The sequence below is a fragment of the Bombyx mori genome, chromosome 28 (assembly GCF_030269925.1).
Source record: "Bombyx mori chromosome 28, ASM3026992v2".
Taxonomy (NCBI): Eukaryota; Metazoa; Arthropoda; class Insecta; order Lepidoptera; family Bombycidae; genus Bombyx; species Bombyx mori.
In genome coordinates, this window is record NC_085134.1 from 10,126,057 (window position 1) to 10,139,307 (window position 13,251).

At 38.2% G+C, this 13,251-nt stretch overlaps 1 protein-coding gene and 3 long non-coding RNA genes across 4 annotated transcripts; 3 read left to right on the forward strand and 1 right to left on the reverse strand.

The window, feature by feature from the left end:
- The first annotated feature begins 971 nt into the window (after nt 1-971).
- On the forward strand, nt 972-1,889 carry LOC134201621 (uncharacterized). The gene is made up of 2 exons (XR_009976990.1): nt 972-1,143; nt 1,471-1,889. It is a non-coding gene; the product is annotated as an uncharacterized LOC134201621 (long non-coding RNA).
- Nucleotides 1,871-13,160, reverse strand: LOC101742050 (ATP-sensitive inward rectifier potassium channel 1). Its single transcript, XM_004924292.5, has 9 exons — nt 11,942-13,160; nt 10,253-10,376; nt 8,729-8,917; nt 7,974-8,045; nt 5,416-5,523; nt 4,775-4,881; nt 3,721-3,873; nt 2,999-3,118; nt 1,871-2,489 (listed from the first exon to the last, which is right to left on the reverse strand). The coding sequence occupies exons 1-9, from the start codon at nt 12,463-12,465 to the stop codon at nt 2,129-2,131; spliced, it is 1,758 nt and encodes a 585-aa protein (XP_004924349.1). The 5' UTR covers nt 12,466-13,160; the 3' UTR covers nt 1,871-2,128.
- On the forward strand, nt 3,118-4,606 carry LOC134201623 (uncharacterized). The gene is made up of 2 exons (XR_009976992.1): nt 3,118-3,329; nt 4,195-4,606. It is a non-coding gene; the product is annotated as an uncharacterized LOC134201623 (long non-coding RNA).
- On the forward strand, nt 5,533-6,291 carry LOC134201620 (uncharacterized). The gene is made up of 2 exons (XR_009976989.1): nt 5,533-5,812; nt 6,109-6,291. It is a non-coding gene; the product is annotated as an uncharacterized LOC134201620 (long non-coding RNA).
- Nucleotides 13,161-13,251: the final 91 nt, after the last annotated feature.

Sequence of the window (13,251 nt, forward strand, 5' to 3'; positions counted from 1 at the left end):
ATCACTTAACATCAGGTGGGCTGTGAGATAGTCCACCTATCTAAGCAGTCAAAAAAAAAAAGGAATACGCCCATCAACAATTAACAACAATGGTAAAGACATGCGCCTTGCACGAAACCAAAATCCACTTTTTATACTGAACCCTTTCAATAAAGTCTATGTCGATCTTTAAACCTAAACATTTAATCCATGTTGGACCATAATTTATTTTACACAAATGTAGAACTAAATAAAAACTCAACTAAACATGTGTTTTTGTTATTTTAATAGTTTTAAATGATAGTTAATTAAGTCTTTTGAATAAACAAAATTTAATAACGAATTTTATTTTACATTGTACATTTACAGTAAATACTTTTTTTAATGAATAATTATCAGTATTTTTAATCTAATATGTTTGAGCTTTATTTGTTTTTAAATGATATAATCACCAATTTATTCAGACATTTAAATACTTTTGTTACTTTTTACAATAATTCAAATGTCAGTTTTATTATTATTTCCTTGATAGCCACAAAACGCATTTCTAATTTCAGAGTATGAAGGTAGCCATGACTTTATAATTTTATCTGTCAATGCAGTTTATAAAAATACGTCTGAAGGTAGGATGTATTGTGAGTTTGCACGGGTAGGTACCACCACCCTACCTATTTCTGCCGTGAATCAGTAAAGATTTTCGGTTTGAACATAGACCTTTATTACTTCAGTGGGTTTGAAGGGCAGTGCAGCCGTTGTACTGTAAAAACTGAGACCTTAGAACTTGTATCTCAGGGTGGGTGGCGGCATTTACGTTATTATTAATAGCGTAATAGGAGAGGTAGATATTAAGACCTTCTGGTATATCAATTGTATAAAATAAATCATCTAAAATAATAATGAAAATCAAGAAATACCATGACTTTTTGTCGAACATGAACACGAACCTGTATTGAGAACCCCAACATTTTCTACTTGGGAGTCGATTAAAAAAACTATCATCAGTATCTTTGAAATGTTTTATTTACTTATCATAGTATGTATATTTATAAAGTAACCTTTAATAGTAATTGTGGTTACAACAAGTGTCATACTTAATTATGTTTTTGTTTAATAGTTCAAAACTTAACCTAAGTTAAGTAAGATTTTTACTGCATTGCATTCTCCGTGTTCAATATAATAACGCCTTCAGGGTGCTGGTGGTGCTGCCCCGCTTTTGTAGCGCATCAGGGATGTTTGCAGACGCGCACATAGATGGTTTTTACGCTACCATGCGTAAGAGGTGTGCGTCTCTGGTAAGCAGAGTGAGGGCCAGCTCCGACAGTATCCTGAGCATGATCGCAAGCAGGCTGGACTGAGTATACATGGGTCGTTGTGGTACCATCTCCCATGGGATGTTACGACAGTAATTCATTGTGATGTAAATATAACTACTAACATAGGTCTAAGTCATGGTTACTTGCAATAAAAACATTATTATTATTATTATTGCAGTAATCAGAAGCAACTTTATCTTGGACGCACATTGTACGTAAACGCCAGGAGATAATGAACGGCTGCTAGTTTTCGGCAGTCTGTGACAGAGAGCTTCGCAATCCAGCCGGAACAACTCAGATGTATGTATTGTTACGCCGGTAGGATTAACGCCATCTATCGCCGAATAGTCGAACGAATATCGAAACATCTAGAATACTCGAGAATTACAACGCCATCTATTGTCAGATAGCGGGAACTATGAGTAGAGAAGTGTGGAATACTGTCGATGATTCTAGCGATGAGGTATCGGCTATAAAAGCGTTGTAGGGATGGCGCGCAGTCAGTCAGTAATCGAAGCGAAACAGCGAACGGATCACCTGAAGCGAAGCGGAACAAGCGGATTGAGAGTTTTAAAGTGTTTGTTGAGTGTTTAAGTGTTTTAAGTGTTGAATACAGTTTTTAAGTTGTACTTTGGTGAAATTTTATTTATCCCGAACCACAGCGCGTAGCAGTATGTTAGACTCTTAACGTTATTTTTCTGAGACTCCACTTACATTACGTATGTTGAATTATTCCTAGGCAGTCAGAATTTGTGTGGATGAGCAAAAATTTAACTGAGGCATCAGTGTACCTAATCTTCAAAGAGACAGCCAACTCACACCAAAAACAGACATAATCACATCTGTTGCTTCAAAACATTCAACTCTTTTTGTTCCTGTCCATAATTAACGTACTTCTCTGGATAAAATCTCCTAAAGTTCCATCCAAAGCTCCTCTGGGTGGCAGTTCTGTTCAGAGTTGGACTTGACGGCAGAGAATCGCCGATTTTAGATATCGTGGAAGAGTCCTCCTGGCTTAAAGATAGGTCTGTTGGCGAAATGGACATTTGTTGGGTCAAGACGGTTGGGGTGTTTGAGTCTTTCATGTTATCTTCGAAATCCTTGAGACGGCAGGCGCTGCAGAGTGGCGTCTCGACTTGTTCCACCGTATCCAGGTTTTCAATGTCAATCGCATAGGCTTCCTTTTCTTTCGAATACCTGAAGAAGACAATGATTGAAGATAAAGGGGCAGCCGTTGTAACTATACTGAGACATTAGAACTTATATCTCAAGGTGGGCGGCGCATTTAGGCTGTAGATGTCTGTGGGCTCCAATAACCACTTAACACCAGGTGGGCTGTGAGCTCGTCCACCCATCTAAGCAATAAAAAAAAACAAAAAAAAAAACAATAATATGTGTGCTGTTTTTGTAGCTCATTTTTAATGTTACCGTTATATTGTTTCACAGGTTTTGAATTTGTATAATATATTGACAAGAAAAACTGGAGTTATTTTTATTTATTTATTTATTTATGTACGGTTCATGAGCTAATCATATGTGTCATCTTGAACGCTTGTAGTGATCTGAGAGACAAGATAATAAACCTTTGTTACATTAAAAATAACGTAAAATCATTTCTTTACAGAAATCAAGGTTGCTTAGCGGCAGAAATAGGCTGGACAGTGCCTGATATCCGGACCAGTAAGCTATATGTATCGATTACTTACTTTAAAACATTCTTGAATCTGTAGCCCCAGATAATTTCTTTGGACAAGTAGGATGTGCGACTCTGGGTAACCGCTCCCATGTTCTTTGAAGAACCGGTTAAGGAGACCACAATCTCGAACCTGGAAACGACAAGTGGCTCATCAGGTTAATTATTAATCATTGAGAAGACTGCAGAGAGGAATCCTCCTCCTTGCGTCGGTTTCCTCATTACTGAGGGTCGTGGTCATGGCCTTGAAACAGATTGTTTTTTATAGTGCACCGCCATCTGTTCCTATCTGCAGCTGAGTGCAGAGCATCGTGCACTGTGGTATCCAGGGCTGCACGAATCTGGTCCGTCCAACGGGTATTTTTTATATAAAAATATGTTTTATATTTTTTATATAGACCTAAACTTTTGTATAAAATGAACTTAAAACAAACAAAAGGAATCCGTCCGACGGGGGACACATCAAAGGAAAAACAAAAATATTGTTTTTATTTATTTCCGAGAATTTTCATATTTATCTACCTTTTAAACCTTCTCTGGATTTCCACAAATAATTCAAGACCAAAATTAGCCAAATCGGTCCAGCCGTTCTCGAGTTTTAGCGAGACTAACGAACAGCAATTCACTTTTATTTATTAAAAATAATTATCAGTTGAATACACTTAAAATATTATAGTTTTATTATATATTTATTTAAAAGAGTATGTTGTAAATTAACGTTAGTATTAATGTTACCTGTAATCCATCATGTCTTGCGCGGAGAAGTCGTACAATGGGCTCTCAGCGTCGATCACGTGGACCACAGTTATGGGCCAGAGTAGGAACGCCCGGGCCTCTTTCAGCTTCAGCTGATGAATGTAGTTGTGGACTAACTCGCCTTCCAAAGTTCTGAGAATTTTGTTTCCATGAATGACTTCATAGGTCCATCATTAACGGCCGTCTGGTGTAGTGGTAAGTGACATGGTCACTACACAAGGGGGTCGCGTGTTCGAATCCCGCCAAGGGAAGATATTTGTATGATAAACATAAAATGTATTTTCCAGGGCTATGGATGTATATTAAATATATGTATGTGTATAATAAAAATCTTACATTTATTTCCGTTATCTGGTACCTGTAACACAAGTTCTTTACGAACTTATCACGGGTCCAGTCAGCGTGGCGTGATTGTTAGTAAATATGTATTATTATTTATTATTATTATTATAGGTCGCCGTGAAATTTGGAACGTCTTGTGGTGACCGGTAAAATCGAGGGGAAAAGGCCTAGGGGTAGAGGTCCCAAACGACGGTCGGACCAAATAGCGGAGGAACTGGGGGTACCTGTCAGCGACGCACTCCACCGGGCTACAGAACAGCATCGATGGAGACAGCTAGTTGACGGAATCGGACGGAATCACCATCCTCAGCAATGAGGGACCGATTGAAGAGACCTCACCATGAATGAGGAATGAAATACTGATGGTGCGGCGTGTTTCTGATCTTTGATGTGATGATCTCAAGATTTCCGGTATTTAAAGGAAAAATTAGGACTGTTATTTTTTGTGTTATAATTTATGCGCCATTGGAGATAAATTTACAAGCTCTCTGTTATTGAAAATAAATTATCTCAAAACAGTAAAGTCAAAACAGTATAATTTGGTGACAAGTCCCATTAAAACTGTACAATATCTTCCATTTTCCATATTATGAATCGGGCAGAAATACTCTGACTTTGGCATCGACTTTGTGCTTAAAATAAATAGCTAACGTGCCAGTTCGATAACTTTGAATACCTGAGATATTATTACCTGACTGGCTTCAAAATGTATGCCGTAATAGTACTGCCGATCATGTGAAGGTTGAGGAGGTCCCACACTCTGAACTGAAGGCATAATTCTCCATCACGGAGGCATACCTGGAGACAGCGTAATTAGCATATTATTTTACTAAAGCTATTCTATTTTATCAGCCTATAGACGTCCACTGCTGGATATATGCGTCCCCCAAACTTCGCCACAAAGATCGGTCATACGCGGCCTACATCCAGTGGAGCCCCGCAAGCCTCAATAGATCAATCAATATGTGGAAGGCCTACCCACACTACGTCTTCCGGTACGCGGTCGCCACTCAAGAACTTTCCAGCACCAACGGCCATCCGTTCTACGAGCAATGTGTCCTGCCCACTGCCACTTCAAAGTCGCAATCCTTTGGGTTATGTCAGTTACCATGATTTTCCTGCGAATCTCCTCATCTCTTCATTTTACTATAGCAGGCCTTTAAAATCTGTTTTCATGGTCTGCCTCTTTCTGTCTTCTGTCTATTCCGATAGTCACTTCTCACCAGAAGCACCATCAATGTAAAGCAATAAAAAGGGAACGACGTCTCATTGTATTAATCCACGTAGGTTCACTCAAGGAGAGTTTTGGAATAAATTAGGAAATGTTTTTACCGTCGCCTTCTTGCTGAAGCCGACCGATGACACGTGTCGATTTGGTCGAACCAGTTTAGTGAATAGTAAGCTCGACAGTCCCCCGGATAAGGCAGTCCCGGCTACGATCTGGAAATATTCAGAATCTCACTGAATGAAATGTATACGTGCACATGTTCTGATGTTCATAGTTTTGTCTATTAAATTCTTCGATCAACAATAGTAACTAGATTTCGGGTCGGTGCATAAAATCCGTCTCGTCAAATAACAGCGCACTTGAAATGTGAGCTCTTATTTTGTTTAGTTCACTTCAAACACAGCCAATGTCAACCCGTCTCACAATACCGCAGTGTGTATTCAAAAGTTGCAAAAATAAGGCCCGAAAAAGCAATTTAACGGCCGGAGTATCTTACTTTCGGTAAGTACATGAAGTATAAACTATATTGTAAGCTTTAAACCTATAAATAATATTAAATTTTGAACAAAATTACCGATTTTTAACCACCGCTACAAATGTTGGCCAAGGCTCGGCCAACACATGGACAAACTTTTGCTTAACAGAACAGTAAATGCATCGAGTAGATTTGTGTTGTAATAATTTTTTTAAATTTGTTAGCAGCACTTCAAAATTAGTTGGTTAAAATTGGTTAATGCTACTTTTGTGTCTGTTTGTTGGACTCTCATTAGATACTTAGCTTTCCATTTTTATTTTAGCTTTCCTAGCAATCACGTGTGCAGAATGGATCTCGATTGTCGCCAGAGAAACAAGAGATGACTTTTATAAGCCAGCTAAGAACTCCGCTTATTGACACTGGACATCTTTGCTTCCCGTGCTCACGGCTACTGAAACGTGGCCGAAACATTGTAATAAAAATACCACGCTTGAAACCGTTTAAACGTTGTTTTATTATGTGCACTGGTCGCGAAAACTTAAAAATATATATTACACAAAAACGTAACGCTAATAAAATAATAAGTAATGTATAGATACTAACAAACATACATTTCCAAAACATTAAAAGTAAACAACTAAACTTTTACTTTAATTCATTAATAAATTATTTTAGTGTTAAGCGCGACTCCCTTACCTCCTGTAGTAAATAGAAATCGGCATTTCAAGAAGCAAAAATAAATAAAGCAAAACGATGTTAGTTCTCAGAGCAATTAAGGGAAAAGTTACTTTATTTGTTGCGCCTTAAGATTGATTTAACATTAAAAGTTGTTTAAAATATGTCTTTTTATTGGTAAGTGACAGGAGTAATTTATTGCTTTGCTCGTTTTATGTGACGAATGATCGTAAGTATTAGATAATGTTTTGGAGATTTGTGACTTTATTACTAGGTGCCATAGTTGTTATTAGTTTGAAAGTAAAAGTGTTTCAAAACTTTTTTCTCCGTTTGTTAGTAAACGAATGTAGCTATATAAGTATATATTCACGCGGACAGTTTTTGCTTTAATTTTATACGTATCCCTTTATCTAGTTACTATTGTTGATCGAAGATTAAATTGAATTATTTATAAATAATAGGTCAGGTTGCCTATTCTAAAACGAATTAAACTCATTAGTAGGTATATGAGTGTCATTAGTATAAATCAAATAGAAAATAATATAGGTAAAAAAAAAAAAAAAGAAAATATTGGTGGTAGGGCATTTTTTTTTTTATTGCCTTTGTAGGCAGACGAGCATACGGCCCATTTGATGATAAGTGATCACCGTCGCGCATGGACGTCAGCAATGCCAGGGGCTAAGTCAAGCCGCTGCATACCATTAAACCTCTTGTGAGTCCGCACGGGTAGGTACCACCACCCTGCCTATTTCTACCGTGAAGCAGTAATGCGTTTCGGTTTGAAGGGCGGGGCCGCCGTTGTAACTATACTGAGACCTTAGAACTCATATCTCAAGGTGGATGGCGGCATTTACGTTATAGATGTCTATTGGCTCCAGTAACGACTTAACGCCAGGTGGGCTGTGAGATCGTCCACCCATCAGCTATAATAAAAAAAATCATTTACCCAAAACGTAAGTATAAGAATCTGTAATATAACGTGAAGGTGGGTAGGCACCCGTCCCTACAAGTGCATTGACCCCGCAATTCATTTCCATCTCAGTCTTACAATTCATTTTTTTATTTATTTCTTAGATGGGTGGACGAGCTCACAGCCCACCTGGTGTTAGTATTACTGGAGCCCATAGACATCTACAATGTAAATGCGCCACCCACCTTGAGATATAAGTTCTAAAGCTCTCAAGTATAGTTACAACAGCTGCCCCACCCTTCAAACCGAAACGCTGCTTCACGGCAGAAATAGGCAGGGTGGTGGTACCTACCGGCGCGGGCTCACAAGTGGTCCTACCACCAGTAATATATAATTACTGTGTCACATTTCGTGCAGCGAGCACAGCAACTGTCATTTGTTTTTGGAATTTAGTTCAATACACTGTTAGCTCGCTCTAGTGATGCATAAAATTGAATTCCTTCAAAAAAATGTATTTTGTAGCCTCTGAATTCTTATGACTCTAAGCTCCTATTAATATCAGTGTTATTATCAATTCGATAATGTATTTGCAAGGTGCTTACCTCGAAGACCATGATAATGATCGCCTCAGGACATTCTTCGTTCGGATATCTCGATCCATAACCGATTGTCATCTGAAATGTTTTGATATGGTGCACGTGAAGCCGGACTATTGTAACATCACAAAGAAATCATTCCGTATCTTAATAAAAAAATTAATAAAGACATTTAAACTAAAGTGATATCTCAGGAATTACTGGTACAATTTGAAAAATTATTTCAGTGTTAGATAGCCCATTTATTGAGGAAGGCTATAGGCTATATAAAATCTGCAGCGCACGCAGCGGAATCTCTCAAAAGGAAAAAGAAAACGAATTTTGAAACATTATTTATTGGTGCTCTGCCTGTATTGGTCTTAGCGTGATGTTATATAGCCTAAAGCCTTCCTCAATAAATGAGCTATCTAACACTGAAATAATTTTTCTAATCGGACCAGTAGTAGTAGTAGTAGTAGCTTTATGAAAATTTAGAAATGGTGGTCGAATTGACAGCCTCCTCTTTTGAAGTCGGTTAAAAAGCGTGATTTTGGTACCTTAAATAGCTCCTTAACATTCTATTTTTCAAAAATATTTTCACTTTCTACGTAAATGAAGTCGCGGGTAAAAGTTAGCGGTATGCCAAAGTAACTATTCCACGCGGACGAAGTTGCGGGAAAAAGCTAGTATAATAATAAATAAACACTTGACATGAAATAATGTTAAATTATAGTTAAATTTGCCATAAAGTGACTCGACGACAACTTAGAATTAGTCATTACCTGTGTCTCTATAGTCATGAGAAGTAGACCTGCAAAAGACGAGGTACCGGTGACGCAGTGCTCCTTGCCGTCCCCGATGTCGTCCGCGTAAGAGGTCGCCACCGCGTACCAGATACCAGCGAATATGAACCAGAACACGAAATGAGCGCAGATCATCAGCAATATGATGAAACGCCATTTGCTGTTTATCTGTAATTGTATTTATTGCTGAAGTTTTTTTTTTTTATTGCTTACATGGGTGGACGAGCTCACAGCCCACCTGGCGTTAAGTGGTTACTGGAGTCCATAGACATCTACGACGTAAATGCGCCACCCACCTTGAGATATAAGTTTTAAGGTCTCAAGTATAGTTACAACGGCTGCCCCGCCCTTCAAACCGAAACGCATTACTGCTTCACGGCAGAAATAGGCAGGGTGGTGGTACCTACCCGCGCGGACTCACAAGAGCTCCTACCACGAGTAATTACGCAAATTATAATTTTACGGGTTTCATTTTTATTACACGATGTTATTCATTCAACGTGGAAGTCAATCGTGAACATTTGTAGAGTACGTATTTCATTAGAAAAATTGGTACCCGCCTGAGATTCGAACACCGGTACATTGATCAACACGAATGCACCGGACGTCTTATCCGTTGGGCCACGACGACTTAGTACTTTGAGGGTTTGTTCGAGATGACCTCGTATTTACCATCTCACCATCCACCACCGAAGCGGAGTTAATTTTTACTATCTGGAACATCTGCGTTCATCTACAATACGTTTGTAGAAATCTTTTTTGCCACGTATTTACTGGTGGTAGGACCTCTTGTGAGCCCTAGCAAGTGGGTACCACCACCCTGCCTATTTCAGCCGTGAAGCAGCAATGCCTTTCAGTTTGAAGGGGGGGGGGGGGGGGCAGCCATTGTAACTATACCTGAGAGCTTTAGAACTTATATCTCAAGGTGGGTGGCGACATTTACGTTGTAGATGTCTATGGGCTCCAGTAACTACTTAACACCAGGTGGGCTGTGAGCTAATCCACCCATCTAAGCAATAAAAAAAAAACGTATCATCTGGCTCTTAAATGTGATATTTCCCGAGCGCTATGACATTTCTTTCTTCAAACAAGGTTTGCGGAGAGTCCTCAGTAGTAAACAGTGGCTTGGCTGAGCTCCTGGTGATACTGATTTCCATGAGCGACGGTGAGTACTCGCCATTAGGTGAGCTGTACGATCGTCTACCTATAACGGCCACAAAAACGTGGACTAGCTCATGGCCAAATTAGTAGAAATGTTGCTATCAGAACCAATAGACCAACATACCAATATTGTAGTGCAAAAGCCATCATCCACGCTTCGTATAGTGATTTAAGTGTGAAGATAGCCAAGTTTAAAACAGTCTTGAATCATAGATTTCATGCCCGTTTTGGGTATACCGATCAGCTTCGGTATCCTTAATCGGTAGAGCCTCTCAATTGGTAGAGCACTTTCGATCATTACATGGCGTAATATTTGCTGGTTCCCCGTGTAGGTATACTTACGACAGTATTCACCAAATCCCGCATGTATTTGATGGACTTAGCGGGTATGTTACTCCGGACCGGTACATTCTCATCTCCGTTCTTGTAGACAGCTCTCCTGGAACGCGTGGGACGACCTGGTCTCCTGTAGAATCGGAAGGCATTTGAAGCATATGGCATTTACTTTTATGGCAGCGAAATGATGCTTTGGTACGGATCTTTATTTTAATTAGTGGCCTGCAGTAGTTGAAATCCGACTAATTATAAGTTTCAACATTATTATTGTTCTATTGTTACAGATTTCGCCCAGACTACACTATACACAAATTAAATACGTAAATTTAAAGATAAACAATATTAACCTATTCTCAATTTGACTACAGATTTAAAGCAATAACAAAAGTTTGACAATAAACAAAGAGTATATGTGTGTGTGTCAAATACATGGTAGTGTGTGTAATGTTTTCTTTATTGATTTAATGTATTTTTAATCCATAATTTGAAAAAAATATTAGTATTCTGCACTTCTTCTCTATATTCTTTATAAATGTGGAATATTTCATACTCCTGCGTCCGCGCAATTTTTGTAAAAAGAGGTAAAAAGTTTTTGCTTCACGTTTTTTTTTATTGGGATAACATTACCCTCTCCTTCTGTGAAGGATTAAGGTGAAGTTTTATTTGCAGTATTCAAGTAAAATGAATATTTTACCTCTTATACTGTATAAATAACTTGTAGCTCTAGGGTTCAGATGCTTTGCCACCAGTTGTTGTAGGTACAGTAATTTTATCATTCAGAATTAAAAACGTTTCCTATTATTTTTTGATCTTTCTGAACTATGAAACTGTATTAAAAAGTTTAAAATCATTTTTAGAAAATAAAACGGAGGTAGTTAATTAAATAAAAAAATACAGGGAAAAATAAACGCGCTTGAAACTTACTCACGTTTGATAAGAACTTACAAAGAATTCGGATAAGATAAATTCAGTAGAAATAATAAATATTGATTTGTAAAATAGCTTTTGGAGCTGTCAAAAAATTGAACATGTCGATACCACTATGTTTTATACCGAGATTTGCCAAATTAACTTAGCAGTAGGCTAGCGGCTTGTCTATGCCCCAGTTATTGCTGACGTCCATGAGTGATGGTAACCACTTACCATCAGGTGTGCTGTTAGCTCATTTACCAGATAAAGTTCATCGAAAATATGTCAATATGAGCCTAAATTGTAATTTAAAACATAAAGGTACAAGATATAAGAGTTATTTTCCCATTTTTAAATCCTGCAGGCAATTATCAATCTTTTTGAAGAAACACGCGCTTAGAACATCAACGAAAGACTTCAATGAGGAACTAAGATAATAAACCCAGAAGGTATACTAATTTCATCATCATCATCATCAGCCTTTATCTGCCCACTGCTGGACATAGGCCTTCCCCAATGCCTTCCACATAATGCGACCCTCCGCCTTCCGCATCCAATGACTTCCCGCCGTGCGCACTAGTCGTCAGTCCACCTGGTTGGAGGACGCCCCACGCTCCTGGTATACAAATTGGCGTTGCTTAAATCAGTCACAAATCATGTAACTTAAAATTGACACAAATCTAACATAGATTGAACAATAGGATGCTTTTTTGCCGATGTCAAATTGGGATACGAGCCCCATCCTAAAACTTTATTTAAATTATCCAGTACTATTAGTTAAATTACCTTCGTCTCTTCCCACTTCGTTTCCTTCTGCTATATGGCGTAGCATACCCGGCGGCCGATGGTCCAATCGTATCGTTTCCATCAAAAATACTTTCGGCAACTTCAATCCTATCATAAATATCAATAGGGATCGAACTCACAACAGTATGAGTTACATCCGACAAAGGCTTAGTTACTTCCGATGTCTTAGTAGTATCTTCAACATCTATTGTCATTACTAGACCAGAATCCGTAGTCTCATCTTCACTGGAATACTGCGATGATGCGATAGCATTTACGTTGACCTGTGGAGATGTGTCAACATTGGTGATGGTGGAGGGAAATGTGATTTCTCTACCTTCGACATAGGTCTGGGATATTCGGTAATGCTTCTTTAATTCTTCGTTGCTGTAAACATCCGTGTCGACTATATTTGGGATCTCTATTGATGATCTTCCCGATCCTCCTCGGATAGCCTCTGAGTAGCTCAAGGACCTTTCCAAAGCTCGGCTCCTGCTGCCTCTGCGTTCGGGCTCAATGTTCATCTTGTTTATGTGGATGATATTATTGTTATATCAAGCGCCGATGATCATTTTCACACAAGCGCACCGCCACTATTATTCATTTAATTAAATGTTTTTTTTTTTCAAAATAATTTAAAATCACTTGTTACCTCCTCAATACTTTGAATGGAAACGCGTCCAAAGATTGTAAATCGTTGACAAAACGTTATCTTCAAGATAAGGTTCACACCTTTATCCTAACAGATAAGAAGTAAATACACATACTCCTGTTTTGATGGAATGATGGCCTAGAATCTTGATGGAGCATTGACATCCATCTACTCGGTATATTTTTTCAGTTTCAGTAATGTACACTGGTAGTTGGGCATTTGTTTAAATGCAGCCGTCATCTATATGTATAAAAATGAATTGCGGTTCGTTAGTCTCGCTAAAACTCGAGAACGGCTGGACCGATTTGGCTAATTTTGGTCTTGAATTATTTGTGGAAATCCAGAGAAGGTTTAAAAGGTAGATAAATATGAAAATGCTCGAAATTAAATAAAATAACAATTTTGTTTTTCCTTTGATGTATCCCCCGTCGGACGGATTACTTTTGTTTGTTTTCAATTTATTTTATACAAAAATTTTGGTCTTTTATTTATCGATTGAGGCACTACGAAGTCTGCCGGGTCAGCTAGTCGTTAATAAAATCGATGGCTCATAAAATGTAAGCTGATCAATAATTCATCGTACTTATGTATATGTTTTATAAATTGATGAAAAACAAACAATACATTTATGTGCCAGGCCTCTAACTTACAACTTATA

Bases quoted from the DNA above. Each gene is read 5' to 3' on its own strand.
- LOC101742050 (XM_004924292.5), bottom strand. From the start codon at position 12,465: ATGAACATTGAGCCCGAACGCAGAGGCAGCAGGAGCCGAGCTTTGGAA. The intron at 3,874-4,774 runs GTAATAATATCT...CAAAATTCTCAG, and splicing joins TACATTTTGAAGCCAGTCAG to AACTTTGGAAGGCGAGTTAG. The intron at 2,490-2,998 runs GTAAGTAATCGA...TGTCTTCTTCAG, and splicing joins AGATTCAAGAATGTTTTAAA to GTATTCGAAAGAAAAGGAAG.